The 21,507-nt window shown below is 40.5% G+C and overlaps 1 protein-coding gene across 1 annotated transcript in view; it reads right to left on the bottom strand.

Moving 5' to 3' along the window:
* Positions 1 to 21,507, bottom strand: part of FLT1 (fms related receptor tyrosine kinase 1) — a 186,610-nt gene that overhangs the window by 108,031 nt on the left and 57,072 nt on the right. The window contains exons 4-10 of the mRNA XM_007522390.3: positions 21,039 to 21,163; positions 17,073 to 17,235; positions 16,825 to 16,961; positions 13,916 to 14,087; positions 12,513 to 12,630; positions 10,284 to 10,453; positions 9,808 to 9,967 (exon numbers count right to left, since the gene is read on the bottom strand). Of these exons, the coding sequence (XP_007522452.2) occupies positions 9,808 to 9,967; positions 10,284 to 10,453; positions 12,513 to 12,630; positions 13,916 to 14,087; positions 16,825 to 16,961; positions 17,073 to 17,235; positions 21,039 to 21,163 (1,045 nt within the window). The remainder of the gene's footprint in view (positions 1 to 9,807; positions 9,968 to 10,283; positions 10,454 to 12,512; positions 12,631 to 13,915; positions 14,088 to 16,824; positions 16,962 to 17,072; positions 17,236 to 21,038; positions 21,164 to 21,507) is intronic.

Here is a 21,507-nt window from a genome sequence, read left to right as displayed (position 1 = left end):
GAGTTCTAGGAAGACTTAGGAGAAGGATGGGAATCACAATTGAATGTGAGGTGCATATATTCTAGAGCTAGTCAGACTTGAGTTCAAATCATGCTTCCCTAGTGTTCTAACTGTGTAACCTTGTATAATAAAAGCTCCATCTTGAGGACCAGTCACTGTAATCTCTAGAATCATTCTGAAATTGTTAAGATATCAGTTTGGAGGTGAGGAGATATCACAGTGGTTCATGCAACAGACTTTCAATCCCAGGCACCACCAGGATTGCTCTGGCTAAAAAGAAAAATCACTTTCAGCAAGTTTTGTTTTGTTATGCCACTAGCTGCACTTACAGATGTTCTAATGGCCAGTTCTGTGGCACTCAGTGTAGCAGAGATGTGGTTGATCTTTTTTCTACACCAATTTGGAATGAGAGAGAAGAAACCATTTTTCTTAGATCTCAGAGCCCTGAAAGGTGATTAAACCAAGAGAAATGTTATTTATCATCTGGGCCCCTTAATCTTTTTTTTTTGTTGTTGTTGACAACTGAAAGAGCAGATGGGCCATTTCTCCTTTCATCTAAATTTACTCACTTATAAATGGCATTGTGGAATGAACAACTGAGAGGCCTTCTATATGTTTTAAAGTTAAGCTATCTCCTGGTTCCCCCACTTTTTTTTTAATTTAGAGAAGAAGAATGAGAGCTATCTCAGCACTATGGCACCATTCATGGTGCTAGAGTTCAAACCCAAGGTCTCATGCTTGGTAAGGCACATGGTCTACCAATGAGTTGTCTGTCATCTCCCAGTTCTCAACTACATATTGTATTTTTGTGAACCGCCTCAAATTATTTGGGAATGGATGTGTTCTTCCCATTGCCCACTAGAAAGAAGCAACCTCATGATACCATGCCTTAAAACTCAGGAGGGAAATTACTTTTGTGATGCTGAACTCTGACACACGCACCATTTCACCTTTCTGCCTTCTTCATTCTTATGTAGGAGTTGGGAAAGACACCACAGCAGCAGAACTTCCACTGGTGCAAAAGCACTGCCACATTGTAGCAAAGCTTGATCCCTAGTCATACTCATGGCAAGAAACAGACCCTACTATGTGAGCTAACTATCAGTCCAGAAGGGAAATACAGGATCACTCTGTATCAGCAAACATTAGGGGGAGGTGTAATGAGCTAGTTTGTGTGGCATGCTTAGCACTATATCTGACTCACGGTAGCAGAGCATTCAGGATACTGGTCATTTCCTTGTCTGACTGAATTTAGGGCATCTTAAGAGAGACTGTATCTAACTCATTACTTCAGTGTTTCACCCAATTCCCTGGTGAAGAGTGTGTATTCTTGGCTGGTGGACTGTGGATGACTGTGGACTCACAATCACATCAGATGTCAACCCTGCCATCCATCACGTATCTCAAATGTGCTGACAAAAAGGGTACTCATGACCCTCCAATGACCTCACACATACCCTCCTAAAGTAAGCACCATGTCACCACTGCCTATCCATTCACAGTGAGGAGTACTGATGGAGGGAGGGAAGCTGAGTGGGACCTGGATAAACTCTTTATGGCAATACCTGACAGACGACTAGTGGTGGACAATTCCAAGTTGAGGATGAAGCCCACACCTGGAGAAGCCTCTTCTAGTCTAATGGACAATAGACGCTAACCAGCTGTATAAACTGACCCGTTTTACTAAAAAAAACTTAAAAAATTTTTTTCTCACTGAGAAACAATTGGGTTCTCTCAAAGAGTTATATAGAATTTAGTTCTGATATTAAGGAACATATATATTTACTTTAGAGTCAAGTCAGACACATGGGAAAATAGAAAACAATCGAGTTACAAGTAAGTGAAATATCAAGAGCCCATAAGTGGCTACTAATATACCAGATAAGCCTTAGGTCAACACATTTTTGCAGGCAAAGTAATATGGGGTGGCTGCTTTTGAGGTGCCAGTGTGAACACATATTTTGTTCCTCCAAAAGTCAAAGTATAATTGAGCAAATCAGGATGAAAAAAAGAAAAACAGGGTATGACCAGAATAGGGGTAGCCAAGGTACAGTTTACATTGCAGGAGGAGCCAGGATATTCTAACTCCTTTAATTTCCTAAACACTTTACTTCATTGGTCAGTAGTAATAAGACCAGAACAAAGACAGATTTCCCAGAGAACATCAGCTTAATAGCATGGGTTGTCTTGTCAACCAGCTGTCAACCACAAGCTACTAGTGTGTGTATGACACCTCTTCAGAGGGGAATGGTTTTGTAGTGGGTAGGCTCCATAGCAATATGATAATACTGGGCTGCTTTCAGCTGGCAAGTAGAACACTGTACTAACCATTAAACCTAATCCCCAGCGCGCACAGCTGGTGGGTAGTATTCAGGATCCAAGGCTCATGTGCCTAAAACCTAGGCTGCATTGCCTTTCTCTATGATGGACCTTTTCAAATGGGCTCTTGATGTCAAAATATATTTCTCAAAGCCTTTTCTGAATCATGGACTTTTGACAGGCTATTGTTCATCTTGGTATCTAAGCAAGTGATACAGAACCAACCCTCGTAGTGTTATGTACTGGTTGACATGTCAGCCAGGCTTCTTGATAGTTTTCAAACCCTCTGTGCCTCATTGGTAGTAATCATACTACTATCTATGATAATCATGGAATGCAAATTAAAATAAAATCAGAAACTGGAGAGAGAGCTTTCCCACAAGCCCAATTATCACTGAATGGTAAGGTGAACTCCATGTTCAACAGAGAGGAACCCTGAGGCACATGGCAGGTGAGAAGCAGGAGGAATGACTGGAATCAAGTATTTAGCTCCTCCATAAGCAAGTCTAGGTTAGGTCTGGTCTTCTCCAGTACTGACTTTGATTTTTTTCTTAACCCAGATCTGACAAAGCAGTCAGTTATTCTTGAGGCATTCTCTTAAATACTTTACCCTATTCTTCAACACATTAACTGTTTCTACTAACATCACTGTATCACCTCTAAGTCCATTTGTCATTCCAGTATCATCTCAGCACCCATTTCCCCTAAGTGATAATAGCACTTACCATCTACTATCCACTGAAATAAGAACCATACATGGAGGCAATAACAGACAGGAAGCCAGAGATGTGGGTCTGCCTAATCCTGGATTTACCATTAACTGTCTCAGGTGAGGAAGTAATCATGCATCTTTGGACCACAATCTGGTTAAGATGTGTAGCAACTGCAAACCAGTATCCTTCATTTCCCATTTGACTCTTCCTCAATTATCTCTTCTTATGTCTCCCCCTTGCCTACAAACACTCATGAACTCTGTGAGACCCACTGAGGGCTAGCTAAGCTTTAGCTGAATCCTGATCCAGAGTACTATTCCTGAATAATGAGAGATTGGGACAGTCCTGCAAGAGATCAAATACTAATAACGCCTGTTAAGAAAGTCAGCACCACTAAGGGAAAGTAATCGACGGACTTGTTAACCACTAGACTCTCTACCCTCTTGAAGTTAGTCTTTAGCGCTGCTTGTCCTATTGGCATTCACACCCCCTTACAAGTCTGCTCCCCCTGCAGGTGTGGGGCCTAAACTAGAAGCAGGTTATCATGAACCAAATTATTACTGCTGCTCCCCCTTCTCCTTTTACTTCCTGCCTTGGCTCAATACTAAGCAAGTGAATGCTGTGGCATCACTAGTGGCTAAAGTAAACCCACCAGGCTAGGACAGTGCTCTCCCAAAATTGCCCTGGAAGGATTACAGCTCCTTCCGCTGAGAATTTCCCATGAGAAAGCAATGCAAAATAAACCTAAAATGCCAACCTACTTAACCTGTTTTAATCTGTGATCTAAAACACCCAATAACTTTCTGAGCTTCAGCTTTCTTATGGAGAAACAAGAGAGATTATGTCCATTACTTGTAAGTGTATAGACTGGGGACAGTGCAAGTGCACTAGTTTTGGCACTAGAAATCACTCCTAGATTAAGTATCTGTTATTAGGAAGCCAATTACATCCAAGGGGGAAACATACTATGAGAATTTTCGAAAATGTAAAACAAAAGATTGTCTAGTGACTTTATGATCAGTATAAAGCACTCCCTAGACCATACGTAATTTAAAAAGGCAGTGAGGTTACATTAAAACTAAATGGGGGAGGGGCACAGGTGGTAGCACACTGGGTTAAGCACAAGCATTCTGGTTTGAGCCCCCCAGGCTCCCCACCTGCAGGGGGTGGTCACTTCACAATCTGTGAAGCAGGTCTGCAGGTGTTTATCTTTCTCCCTTATCCAATAGAGAAAAAAAAAATCAAAAACCAACAGGAGTAGTGGATTCGTAGTGCTGGCACTGAGCTCCAGAGATAACCCTGGAGGCAAAAAACTGTTTAAAGAAAGAGCTTACCAAGGTAGTGGAGTTAAAACTTAAAACGTGCACCTACTCTGGGCTATATTTAAGTGATTAATCCTATTTTTAAACATATTTATTATTGGATGGAGACACCTGTAGCCCTGCTTCACCATTCCACTTGAGAAGCTTTCCCTCTGCAGGTGGGAACCAGGGGCTTGAACACTGTAATGTGAGTGTTTAACCAGGTGTACCACTGCTTGGCCCTCACATCCTATTTGTTATTAGAGGAGTCTATATCAGGATATTAGTTTCTAGGTTCAGAAAGGGTAATATTAATTCAGTATTTTAAAACCTATAAACTTGAAAGGGTCTGTCAACCTTCTTAAGGAATTTTGCCATAGAAGTCATTCATTATAGGGCCAGTGAGATACTCCCACCAGCTGGGGAAGGTTCAATGCTATGCTATCTTTCTATCTGAAAAAGTCTGCTTGGCACTCTACCTCTATTTTTTTTTAAACGGGCTGGGTGGTGGCACACCTGGATGAGTACACATGTTACAATGTGCAAGGACCTGGGTTCAAGTCCCCACCTGTAGGGGGAAAGTGCTACAGCTGTCTATCTCCCCCTCTATCTTTCTTTATTGGATAAAGTCAGCTTGTAATAGTAAATGTCCAGCATAGACTTTCTGTAACTCTCAGCCTTTTGGTTTGATAGCAATTATAGGAGACAGTTAATTCACTACAATAATTCATCCGACTCACTGTATTGCTCTGAAGAGGACAGTGTCACAAAGTATAGAAAAGTGGCGAAGAGGCACTTGGCAAATGAACTCCTGTTCTCAGGACCCCATATGAAATATTAATAAGGGCTGTTGTCTGAACACTCACATTGGGCAGCACACACTTTCTCAGCCAGTGATTATATATAACAGAGAGCTAGAAGTTTCTTATTAGTAAGTGGACATTCACTTTTGGCTTAGGATGTAAGCCCCCTGCAGAAGATGGCCAGGTTTATTTGATGTTTGTTCAAGCTCAAAGTCCTGCTCTAGTAGTCTTGGGTTAGTTAGTGTTCTTAAAAAGCCTCCACTGGGAGTCAAGGTTTTGTGTATGGTGAATTCAGATTCTCTGGAGTATGCCTAGTTTGAGGCGGCACACAGTGCCTAGGATATATATGTCAAGGAACGCCAAGAAATACTGAAACATGAGACTGTATTTCCAAAAGAAGCCTTAAATTAGAGCTCCCAAGTCATTTGACCAACATTTAGCTCCTAAAAACACTGATCCTTTTAGTGTTTAAATTGTCAAAACTTTGATTTCATAGTTAACAGAATAGGTGACGTTAAATTATAATAGCATAAACAATATTCATACCAACAGTCAATTAAACTTGGGTCCTTGGGTGCATTTCTAATGAGTCACCATTAACAATCGCTTTACTTTGGTTAATTTTTTACATACCTCGTGGATAAGCAAAACTGTTTCTTCTAAATGATTTATCCCTGACACATCCCTAATGACTCAGGCCGTCCTTTCTTTGCCAATTTGCTGATGTAAACAATAGAGAAATGCAATTAGGCAAGACCTTCTCAGAGTGCCTAGATGCTTGTCCCTTATTTTGTAGGCCACTGCCCTCCCCCCAGACCCCTGTTCTGGACAGATCAGCATTCTCTACACTCTAGTACTATACCACTGCTGGGATAGATGAGGTGTTTCAGAAATGGACTTGAGATTGCCAGTGAGACTAGCAGAGTGTTATTTTGCATGAAATTTCAGCTATGACCTAGTTTAGAGTCTTGGAAGCATATCCACTTGCCTTTTCTTGGAAAAGCCACCATTTTTAGCTTGTCAAGAACAGTAAAGATTTTATACCTATTCTGCCTTCCATGAGAACCCAACTTCATCTTGTCACATCCTGATGGGGCTTATTGGCGAGAGACCAAGTGAAGCAAGGGCTAGCTGGACACGGAACGTGAATGCCTTCATTTCCACGGGCTGGACCAGATCTGACAAAAGTGGCTGATATTAAGGACGTACGGCTTATCACTACTGGTGGAGGAGCTGCAGCACTTGTTAAGATGAGCATTACCGACTCAGTTCTGTGCAGGGTGGCTGCGCGTGCTCAAGTGTCAGATTTCTTTACAATTAATAAGGGAAATATCAGTGCTCAACAACTAGGAAATTATTTCAAGCTTTGTTGAAAGAAGAAAACATAATTTTCAGTGATTTGTTCATTTCAGTCATTAGTAGCTGTGTATTATAGGAAAGGGGAAGCAGGCAGTTACCATTTACAGAAGGGGAAATTGAAGCACAGATTAAATAACTGGCCAAGGTCACACAGAAGTCAGGGACTATGCCAAGAATAGAACCCATTTCCTTGATTCCCAAGTCTTTATTCCTGATCCCATGGAATATTCTGAAGGTGCATGTATATGTTCTCCTATTTATTTACATAATTAAATATAATTATAGCTGAATTTTATAGGTAATAAAATTTGAAAGACAAGCAGTTCATTTATGTTTTGGTCAAGATTGGTATCCAATAAATATTTGTGTGACTGGGTAGGTAAAAGGTTGACAGTTTACTTAAAGTAAATATACTAATGATGTACAAAAGGTGTTCAGAAAGTGAGCAACCTTAACACACTATAAAAACCAACTTCTCTATAAGTAGCTGATGAAGTAAACAGGACTTTGAAACTCCATACAGAAAGAGCCCGAATGCATTCAGTATTTAACAAAGCAGATCCTAGTTTAAAAAAGAACAAAAGACAATGACAGAGACAAATTAGACTCTGCACACGGGATAGGGAGGCTACTGCAGCTAAAGAAGCCTGACCGGAAGAATGTCAGTAGAAACCCAAGTGGGCTGTAGCAAAGCATTAAGCACATGGGCCGGCATAAGGATCCTGGTTCGAGCCCCACCTGCTGGGGGTCGCTTCACAAGCGTCTATCCCTCTCTCAATTTCTCTCTGTCCTATCCAACAACAAAATGAAACCCACTCAGCAACCTCGTCTTTGAAGGGCCTAGTAGGTAGAAGTCAATTCATAAAAATTTCAATGGCCAGAGGGGCCTTAATATTCACAATTATGTGAGTGAAAAGGAGTCTTTCAACATCTTTGATTCTACCTGAGCAAATGTAGTAGCTGAATAGTCCCACTTTGCTCTTCAAAATTCAAGAGGGAAGTGACATTTTATAAATCTAATAAGCACTTTTCCACACCCCAGATTCAGCTAACCTGCAGGTTAGAACTTCCTCTCATGATAAGAAATGAATGGGAGCAACTACACAAACTTAGTTTCCTCAATTCTAAAGCCCACATTTTCCAAAGCACAGCTGAACTACATTTTACTTCCCACATCAAACAAATAATTAGGTAAAACATCTACTGCTGTGTAACTAACTCTAGATTAGTCAATGGCATTTTCGATCTTTAAGGAAGATAGATTCTTCTAAACCCCTATAGCTTGTCAACAGAATATAGCAGAATCTTCCTGTCATTTTTAGCACTCAATAAGCAAGGATTTTTTTATAGGTGTGGATAACTTAGTTTACATGGCTATCTAAATTACACACATGGGAAAGGTAGCAGACATGTAAGATCCTTAGGTGTGCTCTCCCAAGGTTTAAATCTATGTATTTAGAAGCTTCTACTATAAAATTCCTGTGTAAATTTGTTTAAAGCTTCTTATTTATTCCCTTTTATTGCCATTGATGTCATCGTTGTTGGAGAGAAAGATGCAGACCTGCTTCACCATTTGTGAAGTGACTCCCCTACAGGTGGGGAGCGGGGACTCGAACCGGGATCCTTAGGCTGGTACTTGCACCACCACCCAACTCCCTAAAATTCCTGTATATAACTGAGTTTATGTATTAATCATTGTAAGCAAAATGTAAGACGTTTGAAAATATTTAGTAGTTAACTCGGGCTTTCTAGCAAGATTCATGGGGCGACTATTTTACCCTCCTCACCATCTTATCTATATCATTGGAGATGGTTCATGTAAGCCACACAAAAAAAACTACTACAAAATTTCATGTTAACTGACAACCCAGCAGAATGCAGTATTATAAAGTTAGGTTTGAGCAACCCAGGAAGTTCTGAGTTTGATTCCTAGTTTTGCATATGCCCTCAACTTGGATCAACAATGGTAGAGAATGTCCCATCCTCTGAAGGGAGGATGGACAACATACTCTATGCTACACCTGAGGAAGATGGGTCGATATTGGGGCAGCTTGGAATGTTCCTACTGATGGCCACAGAATGCGAGCTGAGGTCTACAGGGATGCAGAGGTCACATTGGCTCCTAAGCTGAATATGGGCCCCAGACCAAATCAAATCGATGGGGTTTATAGTCAATGATATTTATACCCCTTCCCCATATTAGGGAACTACTCTCTTCCCTGATCCAGCTTTCTGTCCCTTTTCTAGCCATGACATCACCTCCCTAGACAATAACTAGGATCCACCTGCATATCGGATTTTAGGCTCAGGAAAAAAAAACACACACACAAAAAAACCAGTATAGCCACAGGCCCTTTGGAATATAACAAATATGCCTACTAGCTATCTACAAAATGGAGGACCCCCAACACTTCATCTGCACTATTCCAGCCTTTAACTCCATGACTGGTCAACAATTTGTTTGGCTTTGTATGTTAACTCTCTTTTCAGCCACCAAGTTCCAGATGCTAGCATGATGCCTACCGAACTTCCCTGGACAGACAACCTTAACAATGTGTCCTGGAGGTCCACTTCCCCAGAGCCCCACCCCACTAGGGAAAGAGAGAGGCAGACTGGGAGTATGGATCGACCAGTCAACACCCATGTTCAGTGGGGAAGCAATTACAAAAGTCAGACCTTTCATCTTCTGCATCCCATAATGACCCTGGGTCCATACTCCCAGAGGGATAAAGAATAGGAAAGCTATCAGGGGAGGGGATGGGATATGGAGATCTGGTGGTGGGAATTGTACCCCTCTTGTCCTATAATTTTGTTAATGTCTCCATTTTTTAAATAAAAACAAACTATTCAGAAATTCCTTAATTTACCAGTAATTGTCATTTTACAAATAGTATATCCTAAACAAGACTAAAGCATAAGAAAAGTTGAAATTGTGGTGGTCACCTAGAAAACCAAATAGCCATTTCTAGCCCTTTATTTGGGAAAAGTGAGTGAGTAAGACTTCATGCTAGAATCAAGAGGGAAGCGCCTGAACAAACCCAATGAAAGGCATCGCCCCTCGTCACAATAATGATACACAGGAACAACAGGGTGTCCAAAGTCTGGTGCTCTCCATCAGAAAACAAGAGACCGGAACATCTCAACCCAAAGGCTTATAGGGTACAGTCAATAAAGGAGATGAAAGCTACTGCCTGCCTCCCTCCCCCTGGTCCCCCACCATATTGCACATCCGAACTATATCTGGTAAAGAATCGTGAGTGTAGGTGTCAAAAAAACATTTGGAAGGTTAGTTAAGGAATGAGCCATTCCTACCTTGCTGTGGAGTGACTATGGTTACAGGGGTGCCAGAACCATTTGACTGTCGGCTGAGGGATACCATATATGGTACAAGTGAGGATCTGTCTGCTGCCCAAGGGGTAGAGAGTCGGGTCTGGAAATGATGACACTGCCTTTTCGTAAATCTGAGGCTTCACTGGAGAGGGAGAGAAGAACAAGACAGAAGTCAGTGACTTCTTCCTGGGCACGGGCTCTGTCTGATGTCAGGCAAACAAACAAGCCCTACAATTGTCACTATCATTTTGTAAAAGGTGAAATGATTCTGAAGACCTCTGAACACTAATTTATTTCATGGTATGCATGTTGATTGCAAGATTATTAAGAAAGGATAAGTAGGTCTGACAGAGTGGCAATGGGTTTAAAATACAATTTTGTTTTCTCTGATGTTGCTATACTGACACTTGTCTTACACATTTTCATTTACTAGAACCAGGTATGGACAGTAAACTTACCATTTACATTTAGAGTGGCAGTGAGATTTTTAAATACATTGAACTGCTTTATGCTTAGCAGGATTGTATAATCCCCGGCGTCTTCTGCAGTCACATCTCTGATAATCAGTGAAGAGCCACGAACCAAATAACGAGCAGATTTCTCAGCTGTAGGTAACCCATCTTTTAGCCTGTTGGTAAGAGCATGGTCAGTCAGTCATTACTCATTGCCTCTGAGACATCACTTTGACAATAATGCCACTGGAGCTCAAGCCTGTGAAGTATCAGACCTTTCATTTTCATATACAGTATTGGAGCATGCTTTACAGTTCAGTCTAGTATAATTTATATGGGAAAAATCTTCCTTTCTGTTGGCAGGAAGCAGAGTGATGATCCCGTGTACCCGTGAGCATTAACCCAGAAGCATCAGCTGATTTCACTGAGATGTTTGTCAGTTTCCCAGGAGGCTCCATCAGCAATACAAGAGCCATTGTAAGTGAGATCAACTAGATCACTTACCCAGATAAAAATAAAAATAGACTTTCCCATTGTGGTCTCATGTGGAGTTCTTATTAGTTATACAAATGGTCACACCAGTTGTCCCTTTCATAAGTTTTAGTGAAACTAAGATCCACCCAACCTCCAGGAAGAATAGTGAAACCAGAGAGTTCACTGACAAAAGGCATAAATTTTTTTTTAACTTTAAATATAGAATTAATGCCTGGATGTCATGCAACTGTGTAAGGAACAAGAGGAGGTCTGGACACTACCAGGCTCAAGTCTCTTTAAATGGACAGTTAAAATCTACTAGGAGTGTATGGTCATAGACATTACTTCAGTTTATGTATGTATTACACAGTCCTATAAACAAATCCCCATTATTAATCTTTTTTTTTTCCTCCAGGGTTATTGCCAGGCTCGGTGCCTGCACCATGAATCCACCGCTCCTGGAGGCCATTTTTCCCCCTTTTGTTGCCCTTGTTGTTGTAGCAGCCTCGTTGTGGTTATTATTATTGCCATTGTTGATGTTGTTCGTTGTTGGGTAGGACAGAGAGAAATGGAGAGAGGGGGAGAGAAAGACAGACACCTGCAGACCTGCTTCACCGCCCGACCCCCCACTAGTTCATCTTACTTCCAGTGAAGTTTATAAAATTATAAAATAAGTGCTCTCTCTTGTGACTACAAAATGGCTTGTAAATAGGAAATACTTTGGGGTATTTTTTTAAAACATGTTGAAAACTTTTTTAGGTCCTGGCTACTTATCTCAGTTTAACAAAGCAATTTATATATCATCACTTTATCTTTTTCTACTGCAATGGCATGAAGAATTACAGCACAAACTTCAGTTTTCTCGATTAATTATTTGCAGAAACAGAAATTCTAAATGGCACCACTTCTATATTACAGGAATTTTTTCCTACTGTTTTGTACTGTATTCTTTATTTTAAATTTCTTTATTGGGGAATTAATGGTTTACAGTCAATAGTAAAATAAAATACGTTTGTACATGCGGCACATTTCTCAGTTTCCACATAGCAATTCAAACCCCACCATGTTCTTTGTATGCAATGCCTGGAGCCAAAGGTAAATGAGGCTTAGACATTGATTTGGCAAAATGGCTAGAGGTCATATATATATATATTTTTTTTTTTCTTCCAGTCAATAGGATTGAGAGGGCAAGAAAGATACCTGCAGATCTGCTTCACCACTTGTGAAGTGACCCCCTAGGTCATATTTTTTAAATTTCAGGTGTTGTCAAGTAACTATCATAAAAGCTGACAGGTTAGCTTCTGTTAAGGCTCAGTGGTCAGAGTCCACAGCTAGTATGTGAGTGGCACTGTGGTCTCACTAAAACAAACTTAATTCACATTCACTCATCCAGCCCTACTAATAAAATGTTCTAATGAGACTGGATCTTTCTACCCAGCTACATATGAGAATTATTTTCAGTTCATACAAGATTATCCTTACTACCAGGACTGACTTTTCATCAGGGTTAATAAGACCCTGTTACACATTCAAGATACTTCCTGGTCAGCACCTAACACATTCCATTCACTGGATACTGACATCACAGGGAGGTATGGACATGCAAAACCCCTAATCTCTACCTGAGATTTTCCCATTATGATGTAATATTGCAGTAAAAATAGCAGGCAATAGTTCTGGTCCCTCACTCCTATTACATTTATTTCTCTGACCCACCTAGACAGCCTGTCTTAAATTATATGAAAATAAGCATGGTCTTACCATACAACTTCTGGGGAAGGAAATGCCCTCACTTTCATAGACAGCCGGTAGGACCGCTTGCCAGCTACAGTTTCCAGCACCTGCTCATTGCGATGTTTCACATTGATGAATGCTTTGTCTTTGAAAGAAGTGACAAATGCATCAGGGAAAGTTGTTAGAAAAAATGCACTCAATGTAGTCTATGTAGATCTTAACTTAATGATGTATCTCTTAAACTTGTGTTATGCACTTCAATTGGAAAAAAAAATCATTTCTTCATGAAATAAGGTTGCAACCAATGAATGAACAACTAAATAATGAGCTCAATGATTGACCCAGGGGTTAAATAATGTCAAAGCACCCTAACAGGAGGGAATACTTTATGGCTGTAAGTTCCAGGAACATGAAGGCAGAAGCTGGGCAACACAAAGTGAAATAACTTCCATGCCTCCATCTAGATATGTACCAGAGTCAGCAGGAGTACAGTAACAAAGTTGTAATGAACTGAATTGTTCTGTATAGTTTCTGAGTCTTGCACCATTTTTCTATTCAACAGTATAGATGAATAAAGTTCTTATTTATTTCTTATTTATTTATTCCCTTTTGTTGCCCTTGTTGTTTTATTGTTGCTGTCATTGTTGTTGGATGGGGGAGAGAAAGATACCTACAGACCCGCTTGTGAAGCGACTCCCCTGCAGGTGGGGAGCCGGGGGCTTGAACCGGGATCCTTACGGTGGTCCTTGCGCTTAACCCACTGCGCTACCGCCCGACTCACATGAATAAGGTTCTTAAAGGGTTTTAAGGGCCCAACTAGGTGGTGAAATACTCAGTACAGCACAAATGTTACAATATACAAGGACCCTAGTTCAAGTCCCCACCTGCAGGGGGAAATTTTCAGAAGTGGTGAAGCAGTGTTCCGGCATCTTTCCCTTCCCTCTTGATTTCTCTCTGCCTCTATACAACAAATAGAAATACAGTAACTTTAAAAAAGTTTGAAAGGATTAAATTCTATAAAATTTGCCTACTGGAACTAATCAACAACATGATTTCTTGAGAGTAACCAGTGTTAAAATGGGGTCAATTATTCATTTATCACACCGTATTTTCATTTCTCAAAATCAAAGTTGTGCTTCAGAAAATTTCTTCAGATAATAAAGGCAAATTTTTCATAGATTTGTGTTGTTTCTACAAAACACTAAACAATTTCATATAGATAATATAATCAAATGATGAGTCACAATGGACATGTAAGAAAATACTGTCCAGTTTAACAGTATTAAAATCAAAGATCCTTAATGTGGTTTGCTTTTTGACAAGGTGGAAGTGCAGGATAAAATTTATAATCATTTATGGCAATGTAGTTCTTGTTTTAAAGACAACTCATTTTGCACAAATCCCCCCTTCATAGTGCAGGTGTTGCTCACCATATATGTGCACTGAGGTGTCAACAGATTTGAATGAAGGTCCACTCTTCACTTCACATGTATAAAGTCCTTTGTCTTTGTTCTGCACTTTGTCAATAACAAGAACACTGTAGAACACATTGGCAAAAGTCTGGTGGTCCATTCGTTGACTTGTAATGGCTCTGTTATGTATCTAGAAAGAAAATATATAAACAAATATAGAAATCAAAATTATTCATGTTTAAAGTCAGTTTTTTTTTTTCCTAACTAGATAAGAGGGGACAAGGAGAAAGAAAGATAGACCTCTGCAGGGGCTGAAACCTGGATCCTTGCACTTAATACATGCACTAAACTGGGTGCACCACTGCCTGGCCCCTAAAGTCATAGTGTTTATCAGATCAGAAGGCCCACGTAGAGGTGTTGCCAATAGTTAAGATGGCAAGATTTTTACCCTTCTACAAAGATCAAAGAACTGGCCCCAAAGACAAATTGTTTAGCTTTTCTTGGGCACACCTACCTCTCTAGTCATAGATATCGCCTTCCACTATAGGCAACAATTATCTTTAGTATTGGGCTTAATGATAGTGTTTCTCCTGCTAAATCAGTCTGTGCATTTCCTTCTTTATAAGAAATGAAGGCAAAACTGAACCATCACTACAGCTACCTACTAAGTTTTGAACCAAGAATTATTACATCACTGTTTGGGTAAAGCTTGCCAATTTCTGCTAAGTCACACAAAGCCAACAAGTTTGACCAATACGTTGAAGTGCATTGTCCCATGTTCACCTTGGGGAGTGGTCAGAAGCAGACTTCCAGGCTCAGCTTTACACATGGGCCACAATAATCTCTTACTGGTTTAGAGAACATGAGATCCTATTTCTTTTTCCTTAAATTTTTTAGTATTGTTTTAAGAATTACACTTGATAACACGTAGTAAGCTATTTCCTCTTTTTTTAAAAAAAAAATTTATTTATTCCTTTTTGTTGCCCTTGTTTTATTGTAGTTATTGTCATTGTTGGATAGGACAGAGAGGAAGGGAAGAGAAAGACACCTGCTTCACCGCCTATGAAGTGACTCCCCTGCAGGTAGGGAGCGGGGGGGCTCAAACTGGGATCCTTATGGTGGTCCTTGCACTTTGCATCATCACCCCGACTCCCACTATTTCCTCTTAATCCTTCCCCACAAAGAGGCATGGAGGAAAAGACTTTGGAGGTCAACTAGAACTAATCTGTGGGTCATAACTTACACTCACCTCTGTGCTGTGTCTAGTATGTCCTATCTTTCCCTCTTATTGCCCTGTTGAAATAGACACACTGAGACTATTCTATTCAATCAACACCATAAAAAAAATCAGAATAAGCCCTCTAAAATAACAGACTGGGGGAGTCGGGCTATAGCGCAGCGGGTTAAGCGCAGGTGGCGCAAAGCACAAGGACCGGCATAAGGATCCCGGTTCAAACCCCGGCTCCCCACCTGCAGGGGAGTCGCTTCACAGGCGGTGAAGCAGGTCTGCAGGTGTCTATCTTTCTCTCCCCCTGTCTTCCCCTCCTCTCTCCATTTCTCTCTGTCCTATCCAACAATGACAACAACAATAATAACTACAACAATAAAACAACAAGGGCAACAAAAGGAAATAAATTAAATTAATATTAAATAAATAAATAAATAAATAAAAATAACAGACTGGGCGGCCTCCAATAACTCTACGTAGAATTGCTTTTGCCAATTTAAGAACTCTTTCTTTGCAAGTTTGCGTGATATTGGTTTTGTCTTTGCAAATAACTGATCCTGCATTTTAAAACTGCTACCCACCATCTGTGGGTACTTAAAAAAATTAAAGATTCAGTTACTCCATCATAGTGGCTACTGTATTGAATAATGAGATAGATAATTTCCACCAGATACAGCCATACTAGAAAATTACTGGTTTCTAATAGCTGTGTATCATACTCTTATCACAGTGACACTAACAAATAAAGTCTTTTGGTTTTTTGGTTTTTTTACCTTTTGGCATTTGTTGAAAATATTTGGTTTCTGTCATAAATCAGAATACTGCTATAGCTCATGGCATTTTTTACTTAAATGAAACAGTACCACTTCCTCGCAAATGCTGCCAGAAGTTTCACGGTTTGTCACAGACTCCCCATCTATACATACAGAAATAGTCACCATGGGGACCAGGCAGAGATGCACTGGGTTAAGTGCACATAGTACTATGCAAAAGGGTATGTGCATTGACATGGGTTCAAGCTTTTGCTCCCCACCTGCAAAGGGGAGTGCATCACAAGGGTCTGCAGGTGTTTTATCTTTCCCTCTATGTCCTATCTAATTAAAAAAAAAAAAAAACAGAAAAAATTAAATAAAAATAATTATCTGCAAGGATGTTCAATTGGAATAAAGGAATCCAGCCCTGTTTTCACTTCTCTAAACGGTAGAATTACTCCCTTGACACTTTATTGGTGCAATATGGAAGGCTGGGTTGTAGTAGTATCTTTTTCAAACATGTTCCAGTCAGGTGCCTGACTGTCTGCCAGTATCTTAAATCAGCACTCTGACAAAAACTTGTTGTTGTTACAAAAGATAGAGTAGGTCTGGCATTGAGTGATAAATTCCTCTCTCATCTCTAAATCCTAGAAAATAGTTTCCAGGGAGGAAACAATCCCTTTTTCCATACAGAATCATGCAATAGAAATACCAGCCTACCCACTTCAAAACAAGGCGTCCAGACATCAAAAGGCCATATCTATGCATATCACATCCATCAGAAGCCAAGGGAGGAAAACACCCAAAACTCCCCATTCCGTTTGCTGCAACTGTCTGTCATCCCAGGTAGAATATCCTGATTCTTCCCACCCCAAAAGTTCAGTAGTACTTCACTGGTTAAAAATAAATGCTGTCCTCCAAAATATATAGAAAGATGGGTCACTCACGTCACCAGGGTAGCTCCAGGTCATCTTAACTCTTGTGTTCAGTGGAGTGGTAGCGGTACAGTTGAGGGTAAGAGTGTGACCTCGAAGAACTCTGACTGGGCTTGGTGTGGTTATTTGGACATCTATGATTGTATTGGCTGCAAGTATAAGAAATAATTTTTTTTTTAAATATATAAATCAAAATTCGGTTAGGTAGGTAAGTCCTTGAGGATTTGGGCTTGTGTTCAAACCCTTGGGACATCACTTACTGTGTCGAAGTGTGAGATAGTTTGTCGTATATAAATGTCCATTGACTGTTGTTTCACAGCTTAAGAGTCCAATTTCTCTATATGTTGCATTTGCTATTATAAAACCCGTCCTACTGTCCCAAGTTATTCTTTTCCCATCAGGGATTAGAGTATCAAATGGAAACTGAAAAGGAAGAAACACATTTTGAGAAAAGCATAGCACTGTGGTAGCAATATTGTGTCACTAATAGTTTGTTTCTTCATCTAAAATCATAATTGCACATGTAAAAACACTGTAGTTATAACTGGCATGTAATTTTCAAGGTATAAATGTGTTATAAAATATGCCACGAAAATATATTTGTACAGTATCACACAAATTTATATACATGGTATTACATATACTTATTACATTAAACTATGTTAATCATATTACTAGAAATATCAGCATTAGTGACAAGCTGTCCACCCTTGGGTAGACCTAGTTGTTCTATCAGACTTCTAGTGGGAGCCACTTCCCTGGTTTCTGGGAATCTTTCTAATTAACTGGTCTGATAAAAAAAAAAAATTAGCATTTTCCCATTCCAGATTATTCTCATAACTCTCACTCTGCAGCTTTTAACAAGACATAGCTTGTCCCTCAACTCTGTGTGATTGCTAAGAAGGTAGCTAAGTCATTCCAGGTTCTTCAAGATACAAAGCATTAACTTGGCACTCAGCAGGCTCATCATTCTGAGCAAGCCAAAGACCCTGAGTCTGCTGACAGCCGAGGTCACCATGAACAGATGTAGAGGACAGAGATAACATTATGAAGTATTTGCTAAGGACTGCAAAGGATCCACAGAGGGAAGAAACCCTGATTTGATTTTCACCTTATGCTTTATGTTAAACACCAAAGATTTCAATAAACCCACTCTATCCTGGGTTTTTTTTTTTTGTTTTTTTGTTTTTTTTGCCTCCAGAGTTATTGCTAGGGCTTAGTCCATTGCTCCCAGCAGCCATTTCCCCCCCTTTCCCTCTATTTTTATTTAATAGGAGAGGGGGAAATAGAAAGAGAGATACCTGCAAACCTGCTTTACCGCTTGTGAAGCATCCCCACTGCAGGTGGGGAGCGGGGGCTCAAGCCCAGGTTCTTGCACTTAGTACTACGTGTGCTAAAGGTGGTGTGCCACCTCCCAGCCCCTGGATTATATTTTTCACAGAGTGGTCCAGCCAAAGTCTCTTGGTGCCAGATTGACAGGCCAATTTCAGAGGTACGACACTTTGAGTACCACTATTACATATTGCCATTTGGGAACGGAGGGAGGAAAATCAGATAAATTTTCCACAAAAAGTTATTAAGCAAATGGCAAAAGTTTCAAATTTTTCCTATCATCTTTTAAGTACTCCTGACATCCCTCAGTACACTTACTTTTACCTCTTGAGGAGGAGCTGACCTGGCCAGGATTTATGATCCTGTAGCAGGAATTTATTCCAAGACTGACTATAATAAATTTGTAATAAACTTGTGCATGTCACCAGAATGCCAGTTGAATAGGAAATAAACTGCATTCTGTGTCTGAAAAACTGGAAACTGTAGGATTCATTTCATGTCTTAGTAAATCAGGGTTCTATCTGAAATACCCTACATTCAGTGGGGGAACATCTTCAAATTTGATGCAACCTCTTTGAGAGACAAACTCAGAAAAATTAGGTGCCAGGTGGTGGCACACCTGGTGAAACACTCACATTACAGTACATAAGGACCCAAGTTTAAGCCCTGGCCCCCACCTGAAGAGTGAAAGCTTTACAAGTGGTGAAGCAGGGCTGCAGGTGTCTCTCTTTCCTTCTCTCTCTTCCATCTCAGTTTCCCTATCTAAGATTTTTTTTTTTAAAGAGAAAACTCAGAAAAATTTAAGTCAAGCACTGACATATATAAAGCTTTAAAAGTATGGACAACAGGCTTATACTGAATCTAAAAGAAAGGTTTGCTGATGAAGGTTTGCCATGTGAGTCAAAAGGAGGCAGACAGGAGGGCAGCCTTGAAAGCAAGTGCTGCACACAATGGGCGTTTCCAGCTGACACTGGCTCATCAAAGCATGTGTGGGGGAAGCCAATTAGCAGAAGAGGGACAAAGAAAGAACAGAGAGGCAGATTAACTTCAAGTCACTGTGCACATGCAACAGATCCGTCTATATGTACCAGACTAAACTCCTTGTTAAAACTTTGTGCTTCCATTTTCTACTGCTCACTCACTCTCTCCCCACAGTAAATCAACTTTTCCCTCCAATTTTAAAAAGATCATTTAAATTATATGAGAGAGAGGAGAGCCCAAGCACTGGGGACCAAAGTGGAAGCACAGGGCAGTCATGGAGTCCTGTGCTCTACCAGCTGAGCTATCTCCCTGGCTGCTCCACTTTTTTTCCATGTTTGTGGTTGTGAATGTTCCATGTAACAGACACATGGCCCTTGCTAGGGCACAAAGGCCAAAGGCCTTGAAATGAGCCAGCCCCTATCCACATGATCATATTGTAATTATTTTGGACTAAGAGGAGTAATGAAAACATGTGATAAATCAAATGTTGGGTAAATAACAATGACTAGCTCATGAATAGACCTGTGCTTTAGATGCTAATTCTGTAAACTTAATCTTCCTAAGAAACTAACAACTGTGGCTGTAATCACTCTCCTGTCTCTACTGCGGGAGAGGAGTTCGAGAATTTGCTAGTTTGTGCAGTACGTGGTGTGGCGAGACCCCATCGGGTGTAGGGCTGGCCTCTGCTCTTCCTCCTGCCAACTAGACCACAAGAGAGCTGGCCAGTATCCTGAAAGATGAGGCAAACCCCTGGTTCCAAAGCCTGCATGGCCCAGGAATTTTCTATCTGGAAACCTAAGTTTTCACTTTCACCAATAAAGCTACACTCCTCTGGTGTTTCCGGCTCTGACATACAATACTTTTTGTAATTTCCTGGCACTGGTCCACAGATACAGTGAAAGCCCAAGTCTGTCTGTGATGGTCTATACTAAAGATATCTAAATAACACCGTTGAACAGTGCAAGGGAAAAAGGGAGCCGCCTTCAGCACATCGTAGGGTTCAGAGCCAACAGATGATACTGAAAATCACTCTAAGTTCTTCCAACTTGAAGGCCACTGAACATGTGCTGAGTGCTCACTATGTGGTGGGCAGTGCTTGGTATTGCCTTAATTTTTCCTCGTAAGAGTTCTAAGCTCTCTCAATAGTTTTATACCTGGACAGATTTTAGGCAAGTTAAGCAGCCCACTCCTAAAAGCTTGTTGCTGATGAGCCATCATGCTGAATTGTTTGCGCTTATTACTTTCTACATTAAACTTGTCTCTTCCTCCACCTTCCCAATTTTGGAGACAAGTTCAACTGAAAAAAATTGCCTCTGTGAGCTAAGGATTCAAACTCAGAGCCCAGCATTCAAGAGAAGCTAGAAGAGTCTTCAGTTTGCTCTTAACCAGCTCACCCACAAATCTGTGACTATTTCTAGCCCACAAGTAATATGAAGAATCTGCACCCCATAGCCCACCCACCTCCCCTTACCTCCTACAAGCCAGATTTGGATGCCCCGCAGACACTGCTCTTCCCTTATTTAAACCAAAGCTGGTAATGCCAAATGTAGGAATCAACAGGCACTCTGCTTACAGACCTGACTTTTCAAGAAAGCCGAATTAACCACACTCTAACAAGTAATTATTCTGTGCATTGCAATAGAATTGTGTTTTCTCACATTTGGGTTTGTGACAATATGTAAAGAGGTTCATGATTTTCGGTTCTTTTGCTCTTCACCAAGATTCATACTTAAAACATTGTCACTTAAATAGATGCACTAGTAGAGAAATGTCGAATATTTGTACTTTACAGTAAAAGGGTGTCAAGGGAAAGACAGAGAAGCCCAATGTCTCTAGAATAGAGATCAGATGACAGAGTTCACAGTGCCCTTCTGCAGCTGCTGCATTGTGAGAGCACCAGCGCTCAGCTTTACCTTTTTTAAAGTCACAGTGATGTCAGGTGATGAGACCCGGCAGGGAATAACGAGCTCTCTTCCTTCAGTCATATTTATAACCTCGGGTATTTCACTGTGCGTCTCTAAGAAAGGTCTACCTGTATCTGAACAAACAGAAAAAAGAGAGATGAATATTTGTATCGAGACATTATATAGCTGGGGAGGTGATGCAGATTCTGCCAATCACATCATTTTTCCTTCGCTTAATTCACATTGCACAATCTTGAGTCTGACTCGCTGGGGTTTCTGCCCAGCAGAAAAGTGCTTCTCTAATAAACCGAATTCATTACATAGGTTATGGTTTTAGGTCAGGTGGCCTGGATGCCCTAATACTCAACTGTGGTAATGGGGATGGGGGGAACAAAACAAAGAGTACAGGGAAAGAGAAAGCAGAATATTCTGCATAAATTTCTTCCCACAGCTATGCTAAGTGCTTCAGGAAGCACCC

Source organism: Erinaceus europaeus, chromosome 5 (assembly GCF_950295315.1).
Source record: "Erinaceus europaeus chromosome 5, mEriEur2.1, whole genome shotgun sequence".
NCBI lineage: Eukaryota > Metazoa > Chordata > Mammalia > Eulipotyphla > Erinaceidae > Erinaceus > Erinaceus europaeus.
The sequence above is the reverse complement of the archived record's forward strand: the minus strand, read 5'-3'. Positions and strand labels throughout refer to the sequence as shown.